General features: G+C 39.3%; 1 protein-coding gene and 1 non-coding gene across 2 annotated transcripts in view; one reads left to right on the forward strand and one right to left on the reverse strand.

Moving 5' to 3' along the window:
- The window catches only part of LOC126457792 (uncharacterized), a 73,492-nt gene that overhangs the window by 25,408 nt on the left and 33,397 nt on the right, over positions 1-14,687 (forward strand). The window contains exon 6 of the mRNA XM_050094379.1: positions 7,769-7,865. Within this exon, the coding sequence (XP_049950336.1) occupies positions 7,769-7,865 (97 nt within the window). The remainder of the gene's footprint in view (positions 1-7,768; positions 7,866-14,687) is intronic.
- On the reverse strand, positions 9,913-9,987 carry Trnal-caa (transfer RNA leucine (anticodon CAA)). Its single transcript has one exon. It is a non-coding gene; the product is annotated as a tRNA-Leu (tRNA).

Consider the following 14,687-nt stretch of genomic DNA (forward strand, 5'->3'; position numbering starts at 1 on the left):
GTTAGTTGTGGCGGCACCTACCAACATTTTTCAGAACTTCCGCTTGCTTTACACTCGATTCTAAGCCGCAGGCGGTTTTTTGGATTACAAAAACTGGAAAAAAAGTGCGGCTTAGATTCGAGTAAATACGGTAGGCACCTATTCTGGCATAGGAGTTGACAGTAGTTTCGAAGAAAATGGTCAAAGTTTCAATGCCACTTCATCATACTGCGGTCAAACCGGGCAAGTCAGTAGGACAGTGGCTAAGAGCACAGTTTTGAATTTTCCCCCCCTTTTCAAATACAATCTTGCGTCTTTTTTTTTTTTTTTCTTTTGTTGTCACGGATGTATGTGACCTCAATATTTTTTTGAGACAGATATGTAATAGAATTAGTGACAAAATAAATAAGCATTTCAAATCTTATGGATTATTTTATCCTTACAAATTTTACTTAACCTTATGTATTAACAGTAATGGGAAATAAGACATATCAATTCCAGTATTTGAACTTTTCAGTGAGTTTTACTTTTATACTTCCAGAGAACCAGTGCATTCCACAGGGTGATATCTTGTCGTAAAATGTTCAAAGCATAACTGTTGACCATGAGCAAAATGCAAGGCATATATGCCACAATCAGAGTTTTTAGTGCGAATATCATAAAGAAAAGCAACATCATTAATGTTGCTGAATCCCTCTTGATCTGGCAATTTCACAGAAAACCTCACATATCGAAGCATTTTCTCAAAAGCTGGAGCCTGAAATTGGATCAAGAAATGTATTTTAATGCAAGTGGCTCAAGGCATGCATTTTAATCACATAACTGGACGCTGTGCTCTTAGATATTGTGCTACTGTCTCACTCGGTCTTACAACGCACAAATGGACTGAAGTGACATCGAAACTTTGACAGTCATTTTCTTGAAATCTGATTGGCACCTAAGCCAAAATAAGTGTCCCTTTTATTTTCACTCTGTGAAGTTTTGACAGTGTTGGAGAGTCACATATGATTGGCTTCCACTGTGAGACTGTATAGGCTATCAAAGGAGAACAGCCCTTTGGTTAATTCTTGGATTGACATACTTATCACCTTGGTAGAAAAGCAAGGGAAAAGAAGGGTATAATTATTTTCGTGAGATATCACTGACAGTTGCTGGGAAATAACCGAATTTAGATGCATGCTGAGGAACTGACTTAACTCAAGGAAAACGCTTGTTTCTATCATAATCACGCACATTTGATTCTCGTGATGTCCTAGTTATAGTCAATTGTAGCCTTTACACAGAAGGGACAAAAGTAATGGGATAGTGATATACACATGTACAGATGGTGGTAGTACTGTGTACACAAGATATAAAAGGGTTGTGCATTGGCGGAGCTCTCATTTGTACTCAGGTGATTTGTACATGGGTACGGAAGGGGGAAGGAGGTTGTTGCATATGGCTTATGACGACAGTGTACAGGTCAAGCGGTCAGGATTTGTAAGTGAGCATCTAGGGCTGCCATTAAATGACACAGCAGAATATTAAATATCTAAACTTTCCACATAATACCAATAGGCATGCACCTGGGTCATCCTTCTCACACAAAATATTAACTTTACTTACAGCCACTTAATATTTATACTCTCTATAATACTTTCAGTAAACTGTCACACAAAACCTATGCAATAAATGACTTAAAAATCGAATGAAAGTTAGGCTTAATTATGGCAGACAGGAAGAAGAAGAGGGCTAACGGGCTTATCGCAAGGCGACAGCTGTGCCAGTCCACGTGTTTGCACCATGCGGTCTCTGCTTACGGTAAGCATTCACAGCTAGCATAGCCTGCAATTTAAATGATTACAAAAACATTGTCTCAACTGGGAACTCACTACCTGGTAAAACGAATCACAGTTAAGGGTTTTGCTCTGACCTTGGGGTGACACCATAAAAAAGACCATTCGCCACCACTGAATCATCTTCTCTCATACATTTAGCAACATAATTAGCATTCATTGTATCCTCTTCAGCTTCCACAACAAAACATTATCTGTACAGCAGAAATAATATCATTTAAAACAACTGACACAAGAACTGTTTCCTGAACAAAATTATCTTCAATTACGCGAACAACCTCAATAAATCAACCTATCTTGATATCAACATAACTTTGCTGCCCTCTGGGGGATAACAGCCAAAAGTCATCATATCCTCACTTAACAACTTACAGGGTACAACAGATTAATACTCTTTCATCATTACAACTTATTACGATATATCACTTAATACATCATAGATCCTTGCATTCAGTTAACCAGTTAAGCAACTCCCACAAAAAACAGAAAGCATGGACAGAAAAAGAATAAAAGGTTGGGAAAGAGAAGGTAGAGAAATGAGTAAGAAGAAAACAAGAAGGCAGAAAAAGTTCATTTCTTTCGTTCTGTAATCAGACTTGTCAAACAGCGTACTATCAGTTTCAGCAACACAAGTGCTAATCATGTAATTACAACTGTGTATGCACTTGAGGCTTCAAGTCACCTGTTACCAATATTAAACCATGGACAATACCAGGATCGTCAGCATGCATCACTTGTTGCTTTTATTACAAGATCTAGATGCTGACTTCACGTCTCTGCCAGGTTTTGCAATAAAAAAATAAAAAAAAACTTTCATCAAGTTCAAGCTAAAAGATTTAGTGCACCAACAATTTTAGAAACCTTGCAGACACGGTATGGAGAGACAGGGGACTACAGAGCTCTTAAACTACAGAGCTCTTAAAGCACTCAAGTCTGCGAAGCAAGGAGTAGGAACCTACTTTCTTCATAGGGTGCAGAAATGATGCTTCACACTGCACATCACTGGAGATTAATCGAAAACTGTCAAAAATATACGTTAAAGAACCTTAACTATCCAACCAACAAACATGTGAAGTGCTTATCTAGCAACAAATACACATTTAACATACGTCATAGTAATTCAACTTAAAAAAATTTAAAGTTCAAATCGTCCTAGGTACAGACACCTCCAAAAAAACAGGCAGTAACTGCATAAGGTGCAAAATTTAACTGTGGACTATAATTTACTGACCTCCGTGTCGCAACCTGCAGAATGTGGTGCTGACGGTAGGGCGGCGGCTGAGGCAACTGGGCGGCAGCAGTGGCAGGGAAGCCACTCCGACCGCAAATAGCTTGCCTGTGTGCTCGGTGAGCCACGGCAGCGGCACAGACGTATCACGCATGTTCCTTACATGCCTCGGCACCCAACTTAGAGGTAGTGGGCAGCGACCAAAAAGCTGGGCTAGATGCGACCGTTATATGGGACTGGAGTGCATGCAAGTAAGCACATGCGCTGTGAGGCATGGCTCACTGTACTCAGCATGCACATGTTGGTGTGGTGCGCTGCGACAGGCAGGCAGTAGACTTTGCCCTGAGCGCTGTTATGTGCGGACGTGGCGTCTGGCGCAGCATAGTAGCTGACATTCTGGCAACACCCAGGCTCAGCTCATAGTGAAATAACAGCAGCAAGTTCTGACCAACCACACAACACTGAACATGAAATGAAACTAAAGGGTCAGCTGATGGACCAAACGGTAGAAACAAATCCCACTTCTGACACCAATGTACATGGGCAGGGAAGGAGGAAAGGTTGTTACATATGGCTTATGACAACAGTGTACAGGAAGTCGAGCGGTCAGGACTTAGAAGTGGGCATCCATGGCCCTGTTAAATGAGACAACAGAAAATCAGGTAAAATAAAGAGAATATATTTCATCTATAAAAACAAAGATGAGGTGACTTACCGAACAAAAGCGCTGGCAGGTCGATAGACACACAAACAAACACAAACAAACATACACACAAAATTCAAGCTTTCGCAACAAACTGTTGCCTCATCAGGAAAGAGGGAAGGAGAGGGGAAGACGAAAGGAAGTGGGTTTTAAGGGAGAGGGTAAGGAGTCATTCCAATCCCGGAAGCGGAAAGACTTACCTTAGGGGGGAAAAAAGGACAGGTATACACTCGCACACACGCACATATCCATCCACACATACAGACACAAGCAGACTTGAGTCTGTATGTGTGGATGGATATGTGCGTGTGTGCGAGTGTATACCTGTCCTTTTTTCCCCCTAAGGTAAGTCTTTCCACTCCCGGGATTGGAATGACTCCTTACCCTCTCCCTTAAAACCCACTTCCTTTCGTCTTCCCCTCTCCTTCCCTCTTTCCTGATGAGGCAACAGTTTGTTGCGAAAGCTTGAATTTTGTGTGTATGTTTGTGTTTGTTTGTGTGTCTATCGACCTGCCAGCGCTTTTGTTCGGTAAGTCACCTCATCTTTGTTTTTATATATAATTTTTCCCACGTGGAATGTTTCCTTCTATTATATTGATATCAGAGAATATATTTCAGTGTACGGTATACAAGGGGTGCACCTAGGGTCTCAAGTTACCAGGTTTAGGCCAGTCTAGGAGGTCCAACAAGTAACTGAAATAGGGCAACAGAAGGGAGGGTGGTTCATATTAATTGATGTTGCTGGCCAATCATGCAATGCATAGCCGGAGGCTTTGCCTCCCACGAAATACGTTTGGTCTGCTCGACTTCTGGATTATAAGAGAGAGAAGCAACTGTGCTCTGCACTGAAGAATGGCCTGTATCCCACACCCACAACTAGTTGTGATAGGGCAACAGAAGGGAGGCAGTTCATGTTAATTGCTGTTGGTGGCCAATCATGCAATGTGGAGCTGGAGGCTCTGCCTCCCACGAAAGACGTTTGTTTTGCTCGACTTCTGGATCACAAGAGAGAGAAGAAACTGTGTTCTGCACTGAAGAGTGACCTGTATCAAACACACGCTATTGGCTAAAATCCATGGTGTGAATTTGTTAGCAGTTTCAGCAGAGGGCTTAAGTCATATCTTGTCAGCAGCTTTACTTTAACTGGACAGAACTGCCTTGTGTCACATAGGCACAGCTGAAGTTGCTCTGGGAGAAAGTTTGTAGAGCTCCGACTGGGGCCTTTGAAATAAAATTTTTTAAACCAATTCCCTAAAATATTCCTTGAGTGGCTGCCACCATGTACAGATTCATGTTTAAAGGTTTCTGATGCGATTATGGCTGCATGGCAGGAGTTAACAGACTTTGAAGCAGAATGGTAGTTGGAGGTATACGCATGGGACATTCCATTTCAGAAATCATTAGGGAATTCAATATTCCAAGATCCCCAGTGTCAAAAGTGTGCTGATGATATGACATTACTTCTCACCACAGATAATTCAGTTGCAGACACCCTTCACTTAACGACCGAGAGAAGCGGCATTTGTGTAGAGTTGTCAGTGCCAACAGATGTGCAACACTGCATGAAATAGCTGCAGAAATCAATGTGTGACTTAAGACGAATGTATTCATTAGGGCAGTGTGGCGAATTTGGTGTTAATGGTTTGTGGCAGCAGACAACCAACATGAGTGCCTTTGCTATAACAGCATGACATTGCCTACAGTGCCTCTCCTTGGCTCACGACCATAATGGTCCTAGATGACTGGAAAGCCATGGCCTTATCTGATGATTCCAGATTTCAGCGAGTAAGAGCTAATGGTAGGGTTTGAGTGTGACGCTGACCCCATGAAGGCATGGACCCAGGTTGTGTCAACAAGTTACTGTGCACGCTGGTGGTGGCTCCATCATGGTGCGGGATGGATCCTTTGATCCAACTGAACTGGTAGTTGATTGGAAATGGTTACATTTGGCAATCTGGAGGTCATTTGCAGCCATTCATGGATAGAATTTTTATGGATGACAATGCATAATGTCACCAAATCACACTGGTTCAGGATTGATTTGAAGAACATTCTGGACAATTCAGATGAATGATTAGGCCACCCAGATCGCGCAGCATGAATCTGTCGAAAATTTATGGGACATAATCAAGAGATCAGTTCACATACAAAATCCTGTATTGGTAACACTTTCGCAATTGTGGATGGCTATAGATGCAGCAAAGGTCAACATTTCAGCAGGGGGCTTCCAATGAGTTGTTGAGTCCATGCCACATCGAGTTGCTGCATTTCATCTGACAAAAGGAGGCCCAACACAATTTCAGGAGCTATCCCACAAGTTTTGTCACCTCAGTGTATAGGAAAGCAAGCCTCAGTGGGAAGAGAGCAGACAACAGTGTTGGTATCTTTATTATCCATAACAGTATTAGACATTTCTAGTCAAACTACACAAATAAAATAAAGTTGCTGATACAGTGCATTTATGGGGTAATACTAATTTATCGATTTCATTCATTGTTGAGCTCCATGGGTATGGATTATATCATTTAGGAATATGTCATCCATCCACTTTTTTATATATTTTTATTGATGGTAGTAAGTGTTTTGAGCTTTCACCGATCTTTAATTGGCGTTATAGATGTTTAATCTCCAGTTAGTACATTGTTAAAAACATTGACTGCAGTTTGGATGCAGCAGCTGACTTTCTATTCTGCTTGTTGTCGCTCAAGATTTCACATTTATATTACGGCCACAAACACTTTTTCTTTGCATGTAGTATGAAACATTCTCCCGTCAGGATTATATGTGTGAAAAATTGGAGCAACAAGTGGAATAGGAGAAGGCCAGCATCAGAATTCAAATTGCAGTCGATGTTTTTTAAAGTACCAACTGGAGATTAAATATGTATTACTCCAGGTGACGACAGGCAAAAGCACGACATGTGTATTGACCTATATCAAAATAAATTAAGTGGCTGGGTACTGTATTTATTAAAGTAATATTGAGTAATGGTGTGTTTCCATTACCTGAAACCACATACAGCTCTAAAAGTAAAGTTCTCATACCTTGTCACACACTTTTTCCAACCATTTCTCACTAACATAGGTATCATTGTAAAGAATGTGGATGTCAGTACTAGATGACTGAGGGTTTGAATTGAGACATGATACTATCAATACATCAGTATCTTCTGAACTTTAAAGTGAGGCAGAACAGTTCCTCAAAGGAAACGCTCCGTATAGGTGTCCAGCGAGGAGAAGTGGACATCATAAAGTCTGATGACTGTATTGAAATATGAAGAAAGCCCCTAGGAATGGGTGGGTCATATTACCAGCATGATTCATTACATTACTCACATGTCTTTGCCAAAACCTTCATGCTATTACAGAAGAAACCTTGCAGCCTAATCACAGAAAAAATCCTCCAAACCACCGCCACCACCACCACGACGACCTACTCCTGCCAGGTCAGGGACCTGAGCAGGACACCCCATGGCTGATGAGAACTAAGGATCACTGTAACACTGAATTATTAAGGTAGTCTTGTTCGGAGGAAGAATCCAAATTCATCCACATGACGATGAAGTGGGAATAAGGGTAAAGTCGATTATATAGCAGGGTGTGCTTCACAAAATTTGGTGTAAAGTTTGATGAATATGATTTTCATGCCTTTCTCTAACATAAAGGGGGTGCACTTTCTAGACTGGACAATTTTTGTCATACAAGTAAAATTCCCTGTTGAAAAATTCAAACATTCTTTCAAAATCTGTTAAATTGTGTTATGTATTACAAGTAACATGGAGAAAACTGTTTTTGGATGTAATTTGTAAAGTAGACTTTGAATCAACTTATAAAATATCATGAAATTGAAAAGATGCAGTTGTAAGCAGGTATATAAAACAGCATTTATTTGCACAGGAGCTCTGCAGTGGATAGGGTATAAACAGACTGGCTTTATCTTGTATCAATATGGTGCATGATCTAAAATTTACTAATACATATCCTCCTAGTATTTGGAAGTCACGTTTGTTCCCATTTATTGCAGGGCTCTTCTTTTTGGAGGAGCAGGGAATTCTAAAGGCCCTTTGCTACTTTTCATGGGATCTGTTCTTCTGTGGGGTTATCCTATGTATCTACTGCGGGTAAATACTTCCTCCTGCTACTTTATGCTTCTGCACTGCATGAACTTAGTTTTCACAGTAAGAGCTACTATACTATATGAAGCAGGAAGAGAAGAAATTTGCCAAACACACGCTATATGCATGTTGCATTCTCAGTACTATTATTTATGAAAAGGTTACTGGGCAGCCTAATACAAATACTCATAAAGCAACATACTAGTTCTAGATTGTGTTATATGATCCAGAATGTACAAGATGTAGAGATGTTTTTAAAACAGAATGCAAGAAACAGTACATAATATCTTAAAGTATGTGGAACAATTCTGTATTTGTATACTTGTACGGTAGCAGCCTGTATTACCAAAATTTAATTCACGCATAAAACTTGACAATACAAACTATACATTGGCACACAGCATAAATGCTTAACCTAGTGCGGGAAACTTTGTGGATGGCATGCACAGTCCAGGTAGTAAGGCAGCTTGTGTTATCGGCAAACATTTCTAATCACATGTTCAACTTTACATATCTGTGGATGGAATATATGACTAGCTCCTAATTGCACAGTAATGCCAGTACATTCCATTGCTGCCATGCATCTTGAGAAGGTCTGCAATGTTAACTTCTCCATGCTGTTATATTTTGAATTTGATATGGATTTTTTTGTAGTTACATTAAACAATTGAGGCTAAAGCGGGATTGAATCCAACATATGTAGAAATTCAAATTGGTTGGTGTGACATCATCTTCTGGTAACACATGTTTAACAATAATGGAAATTCGTGGATGGAGCAACACACAAAATGAGGGAAAGGCAAAGATTTCGTTTCTTTTACAGTACACAGTGTGGTAAATATAATTCGTAGTTATGTAAATTTTCTTACAGAACTGTAGTATCTGCTGCTAGTCAGCCATTCTGAGCATCTTTTCCATGATTCTTCCATTTCCTAAAACTCGCCAGGCCTTTTTCTTTCCTCTTTCCTTTCCTTAACCCTCGTGCCAGGAGGATGAGCCACTGGCTCCAAAAGATAATGCATTTCCAGATCTTGTGTGTGTTTTCACCTGCTTTATTTCAGTGCATTATTGGCATGACTGGTTTAGATTAATGACTACTTGTCATCAGGTTTCCAAGAAGTGTTCTAACTGGGTCATTCCATGTCAAGTCACCTAGGCCATGACACTCATTATATAGTTGTGAACTGAGATTTTGTGTGCTGCTTTTTTTTTATCTATCATGAACTTTTGGCAATTTTTATTGATTTATTTACATTCTGTTGGTAGCAATTGCTGGAAGTGTGATGCAATGTGCTACTTCAAAGCAAACTAAGAATTTGAAAATTGACTGCAGCTTTTAAACAAAAAATTGTATGCTGACAGTTTTTTCCCTGAATATCCTTCCAGGCATGTCATTTCTGAAAACGTTATAATTGTCCAATTAAATTTTTGTAAATTAATGTTTTCTAATTTTATTGTTAAATTAGAAAAAATATTTTGGACAATTGCCCCCCCCCTCCCCTCCCCTGGAAAACACTGAAAAAGTTAGAAAGTGATCTACAAATAATCAGGTTTCATCACACACAAAAGCTGTTTTGAGAAACGAATGGCACTAGAGGGCAACTTGTACATTACATGAGATATGAACACTTTCTTACCTCTGCCATAACCAAATTAACTCAATGTAAAAATACATAGCATTTTCCAGAATGAGATTTTCACTCTGCAGCGGGGTGTGCGCTGATATGAAACTTCCTGGCAGATTAAACCTGTGTGCCCGACCGAGACTCGAACTCGGGACCTTTGCCTTTCGCGGGCAAGTGCTCTACCAACTGAGCTACCGAAGCACGACTCACGCCCGGTACCCACAGCTTTACTTCTGCCAGTACCTCGTCTCCTACCTTCCAAACTTTACAGAAGCTCTCCTGCGAACCTTGCAGAACTAGCACTCCTGAAAGAAAGGATATAGCGGAGACATGGCTTAGCCACAGCCTGGGGGATGTTTCCAGAATGAGATTTTCACTCTGCAGCGGAGTGTGCGCTGATATGAAACTTCCTGGCAGATTAAAACTGTGTGCCCGACCGAGACTCGAACTCGGGACCTTTGCCTTTTGCGGGCAAGTGCTCTACCAACTGAGCTACCGAAGCACGACTCACGCCCGGTACCCACAGTTTTAATCTGCCAGGAAGTTTCACATAGCATTTTGTTAAAACCTAATATTGTCAACACTGCAGAAAATGCTGGTGCCACAATCTGCATTAAAGTTGATTCGGAATGACACGTGACGAGATATGAACTTCACACAGGATATGAGAGAAAGAAACATCACAAACATGATTATTAGGCCAATAGAATGGGGATAGTCCTTGAGAATGCATGAACCTTACTGTAACATCTCCTTCTTAATTCACCTTCTCAACAATTCTCAAATACCAAGAACAGTCATATGCACATGCAAAATAGCAGCTGGGCTGCACATTATGTTCTGGCATTAGTGGTGGAAGTGCATCTGAGAAATCCTGTACGATACTAAAATCCGTGTCACAGCTCAGCCTTTTTGCTTCAATCATGGTTGGTGATATTTGTACAATGTGATGCATAGATCATGTTCCAGGAATTGTTTTTGCACTTGTGAAGTGTTGAGAAAGATAATGTCTGACTTGTACCATTTCATCTTTTGAAAGAAAGAGAACTGAAATGCCTTGCAGGTTCTCACGACAAAATTCAAATACCTGTGAAGCTGTAAGTATTTGATCTCTATAAACTCTTCGTAAACTTGTTTTTGTGACAAGTCTTAACAGTGCCACCAGTACCATCACAGGGAGATTTGCCACGGCTGGTAGCAAAAAAGGACCAGCTGCACTTTGTTGAAGTAATGTTCATTGTAGCAGATATTTCTGAAATTCTTAAAAGTTTTATATTGTGCAGCACAACTATCAGTGAAATATTCAACATACGCAAGATGAATGTCTGGAAATTCACACTTTAAAAAATTCAGTACAGTCTTCCGAGCCTGGTACACCAAGGCAACCTTATGTTCTACATCATCACAAACAATACAAATAATTTTTGCATGCCACTGTTTATGCTTTTTGTAATATATATTGACAGTGTGAAAAGTGCAGCTGCCATTGTTCCAATGGTACCCCTGTACTTCATCTTGAACAACAAAATTGAGATTTTTCGCTTAAATCCATTAAAATTAAAACTGATCCTTCATCAAGCATTTCCTCCTTCATTTTCAGATAAGCAGATTGTGACTGAGAAAGTGTGTGGAGTGAGTTTTTCAATTTTCTTAATAAGTGTCACAGAATTCTAATAGAGAAGTGATTTGAACACTTAAAGTCGTTCTATCAGTTGATTCCCATTGGCTGTACTGAACAATCTCATCAGGTTCATAGTCTTGTATTTCATTTTCTAAGTGGGTTTGAAGCAACGAACTGGTAGGGAATTTTTCACAAAGATGAAGCATACAGGCTCAGTTATTTATATCACATGTTGTTATTTTAATTAGATCTACACACACACACACACACACGTGGTCGAAGAGAAGCAAATTTTGAGAATCCTACTTTCTCTTCAGGATACTTTCTTTATAGAGAGAATACAGTTCGGTTGAATTACTGAAGATGCTTTCGTTCATAGGTATTTTTGCTGGTGCTCACTTTGTTTCTTTCCCAGGTATTATTCTTGTGTTTTCATCATCCAAATAAAAACTCTTTACTTTTTGCACTGTATCATGGGGCAATGTCTTTCCTCTTTTCTGCTCAGCCATCAATAAAACACCCTTTTCCATTAAAAGAGCTCTTGCTTGTCGTACCAAATATTCAGAAACCTGATTATTGGAACTGACTTTCTGTCGAGACCAAGTTAGCAGCACAAGAGCAAGTAACAGAATTTTTTCATGATTATTTGCATATTTAATTTTCTGTTTGATTTTGTCCATGAGGTCATTATGTTTTGCCTTTTCTTCCAGTTCTGTTAAATCATTGTCAGGGATAGTGCTTGCATCAGCAGCCAGCTCAACTTGACATGTATGTGAAATCTTAGTTTTCAGAGCCCCAGCTGCTGCATACCGACTAGGCTGAGAAACTGAATGTAGCTTTGCAGGAGATCCTCCTAAGGTAGTTAAACTAGTATTGAGCACAGATTTTTCAGGAATCTGCACCTTCACGTTACTGTCATTTATATAGTCTGGTGGTGATCATCACTTGCTTGTTTTTCATTAATAAGTTTGATACAGGTTGGTCACATTTTATCCCCAGGAATAACACTAAAGCCTCTCATTTTGAAGGTTTTTGCCTTTTCTAAACTAATTTCACGTAATCCAGATGAAACAGATCCTTTACGGCGCTTGAAGGGATCACAGCAAATTTTCTTATGTAGAGAGAATCTGTGCAGGTACCTGTATTTGTGTTTAACACACACACACACACACACACACACACACACACACACACACACACACACACGAAACATGTAAATCATGGTACGAATGACTGTTGCTTCGCCATAATAAAAGTTCTTGTTCTTCACTGGTCAGTTCATTCACAGAAGTCGGGGCATTATCACATATATCTTGCACATACTGTCCAAGAAAACACTGCACATTGCCTATTTGTACTTTGCATACTGCTTCAGTCATAAAACCAATATTTGTCGTAAATAATTCAAAAGTAATTAAATAATAAAAAATCAATCTATTCCATTGTCTCATTACAGAAGCATTTCACATTATTATTGTAACATTAGGGGACTTACTTTTGTTTTGTAATGAATAGTTAAAAACCGTGACAGTTGAATTTTTAACCAATAATTGACAGTACAACTCAGAACTGCATGCTCAGTGCACACGACTCGAAACAAAGGAACTGGATGATTCAATACATGTAATGGCAATAAAACAGTGTTCTCAGATATGATTTGTTCCTAGGTGAAATCCAGTACAGCCAACTTCAGCAATTTAGCGGTGACGTGGTAGCCATGAATTAGCAACTTCAATATTTCTTCTACAATAATGTTTTTTTCACACTTCCTATTATTTCTACAAACTGATTACTTTTGTGTAACATAATGAAATATTTATAATAATATTGTAATTATATCTAAGGTATCTATGAGGGGCAATACCTTTAAAAAATTATAATGTCCATGTATGGATTTTGTTTAAAAGAAATTATTTACAATTTTTTCTGCAATGTAGATGATGGATATTCACTACAAGAAGCACGACTATAAAAATATAAACTTTGCTCTTTAATTAATATTGCATTTATAAATTATAAAGGAGCTCGTCTATGAGAGCTTGAATTCCTGAAGCTATACAACTTCTTTTTATCATAAGTGAAAAAGTAATTGACATGCAACATTTACATTTTGTAAATGTGAATATATCTAGGTAAACTTCCACTACCCAAAATTTCTGGATGATTTGGTGTGGAAAGACCCAACTGCATTAATATTGCAGTGGTCATAATAAACATTTGAGTTTCCTCTCCTGTAGCAATTTCATCATCTCTGGGCAGTACTTATTAATAAAGCAAACTAAGCATTAGACTCTGAATATATATACCAGTTTATATGTCTGAAAAATTGAGTCAGTATCCCATCATGATGAATGCACGTAAGATTTTGCACGAAGTTGATAACATTATGAAATCACAATGCTAATTTGTGTATCGCAGTAATAATTGATGATGATGCTTGTCTTAGTTAAGTGGCATGCTGTCTCTGCTCTTTTAAATAATGTAGGTTGATGTTGTTTCCATACTCCCCACCTTGGCCTGATTAATTTGTTGTACAATATTATTCAGCAGGCACAACTTAGTTTGCTTTTATTTTTTCATGTTTATTGCTCTTAGATGGGGCTGTTGCTGTGGTAATTTTTTGCCCCTCCATGAATCGGGCACCTTCTTATATTTGTGTGTCTCAACAGTACAGGTAGTCAACACCATATGTCCAACCACGTCAGGAAGGTATCGGCAGAGAGAACCACATTAATATATGATTCTGAGGGAGGGGCAGCAGCCTTTCAAGTAAATGCAGGGGCAACAGTCTGGACGATGGACTCTTCTGACCTTGCGACATTAGGCAACATGGTTTTGCAATGCTGGTACTGTGAATGGCTGAAAGTAGGTGCAGCCTTTATTTTCCAGAGAAAATGCAGCTCTGCTGCAGCTTCAGTGTAATGATGGTGGAATTCTCCTGGGTAAAATATTCTAGAGGGAGAACATTCCCCATTCAGATCCTCAGGCTGCAGCTTTCAGGAGGACGTTGTCATAAGCATCAACAAATATCTCTACTGGTCTGAGCATGAAATGGTAGATCTCTTAGTTGGGTAGGTAGGCTAGAGAATTTGAAGAGAGATACAGATAGATTGAAGTTATAGTGGGAACTAGTGAAGTGCGGTGACAGGATGAACAGAATTTCTAGTCAGGTGTGTAAAGGTTTACTGACATAGTCAAATAAGGGTGACATTGGAGAAAGTGGATGAAGAATATTAGAGTACTGTGCTGCACATGTTAGCCCTGTAATTAGCCATATTTGTAATTTTTCCTTAGGAATGGTCAGTTTCCTGAACGATTAAAGTTTGCTATCAAATGAAGTTCAGCTGTAGAAGTCGTTTAACAACTGAGAAGGCTGTATTCTCCTTTCTCTGTGAGGTATTGGATGGGTTAAACAAAAGGTTTTGGCACTAGGCATATTTTTGATTTAACTAAGGCATCTGATTGTGTTGATCACAAAATATTGCTCCAGAAGTTGGACCATTACGGAATATGGGGAGTTGCTCACGATTGGTTCACCTCTTACTTTAGCAACAGACAGCAAAAGGTCATTATTCACAGTGT

The sequence above is a fragment of the Schistocerca serialis genome, chromosome 2 (assembly GCF_023864345.2).
Source record: "Schistocerca serialis cubense isolate TAMUIC-IGC-003099 chromosome 2, iqSchSeri2.2, whole genome shotgun sequence".
Lineage (NCBI taxonomy): Eukaryota > Metazoa > Arthropoda > Insecta > Orthoptera > Acrididae > Schistocerca > Schistocerca serialis.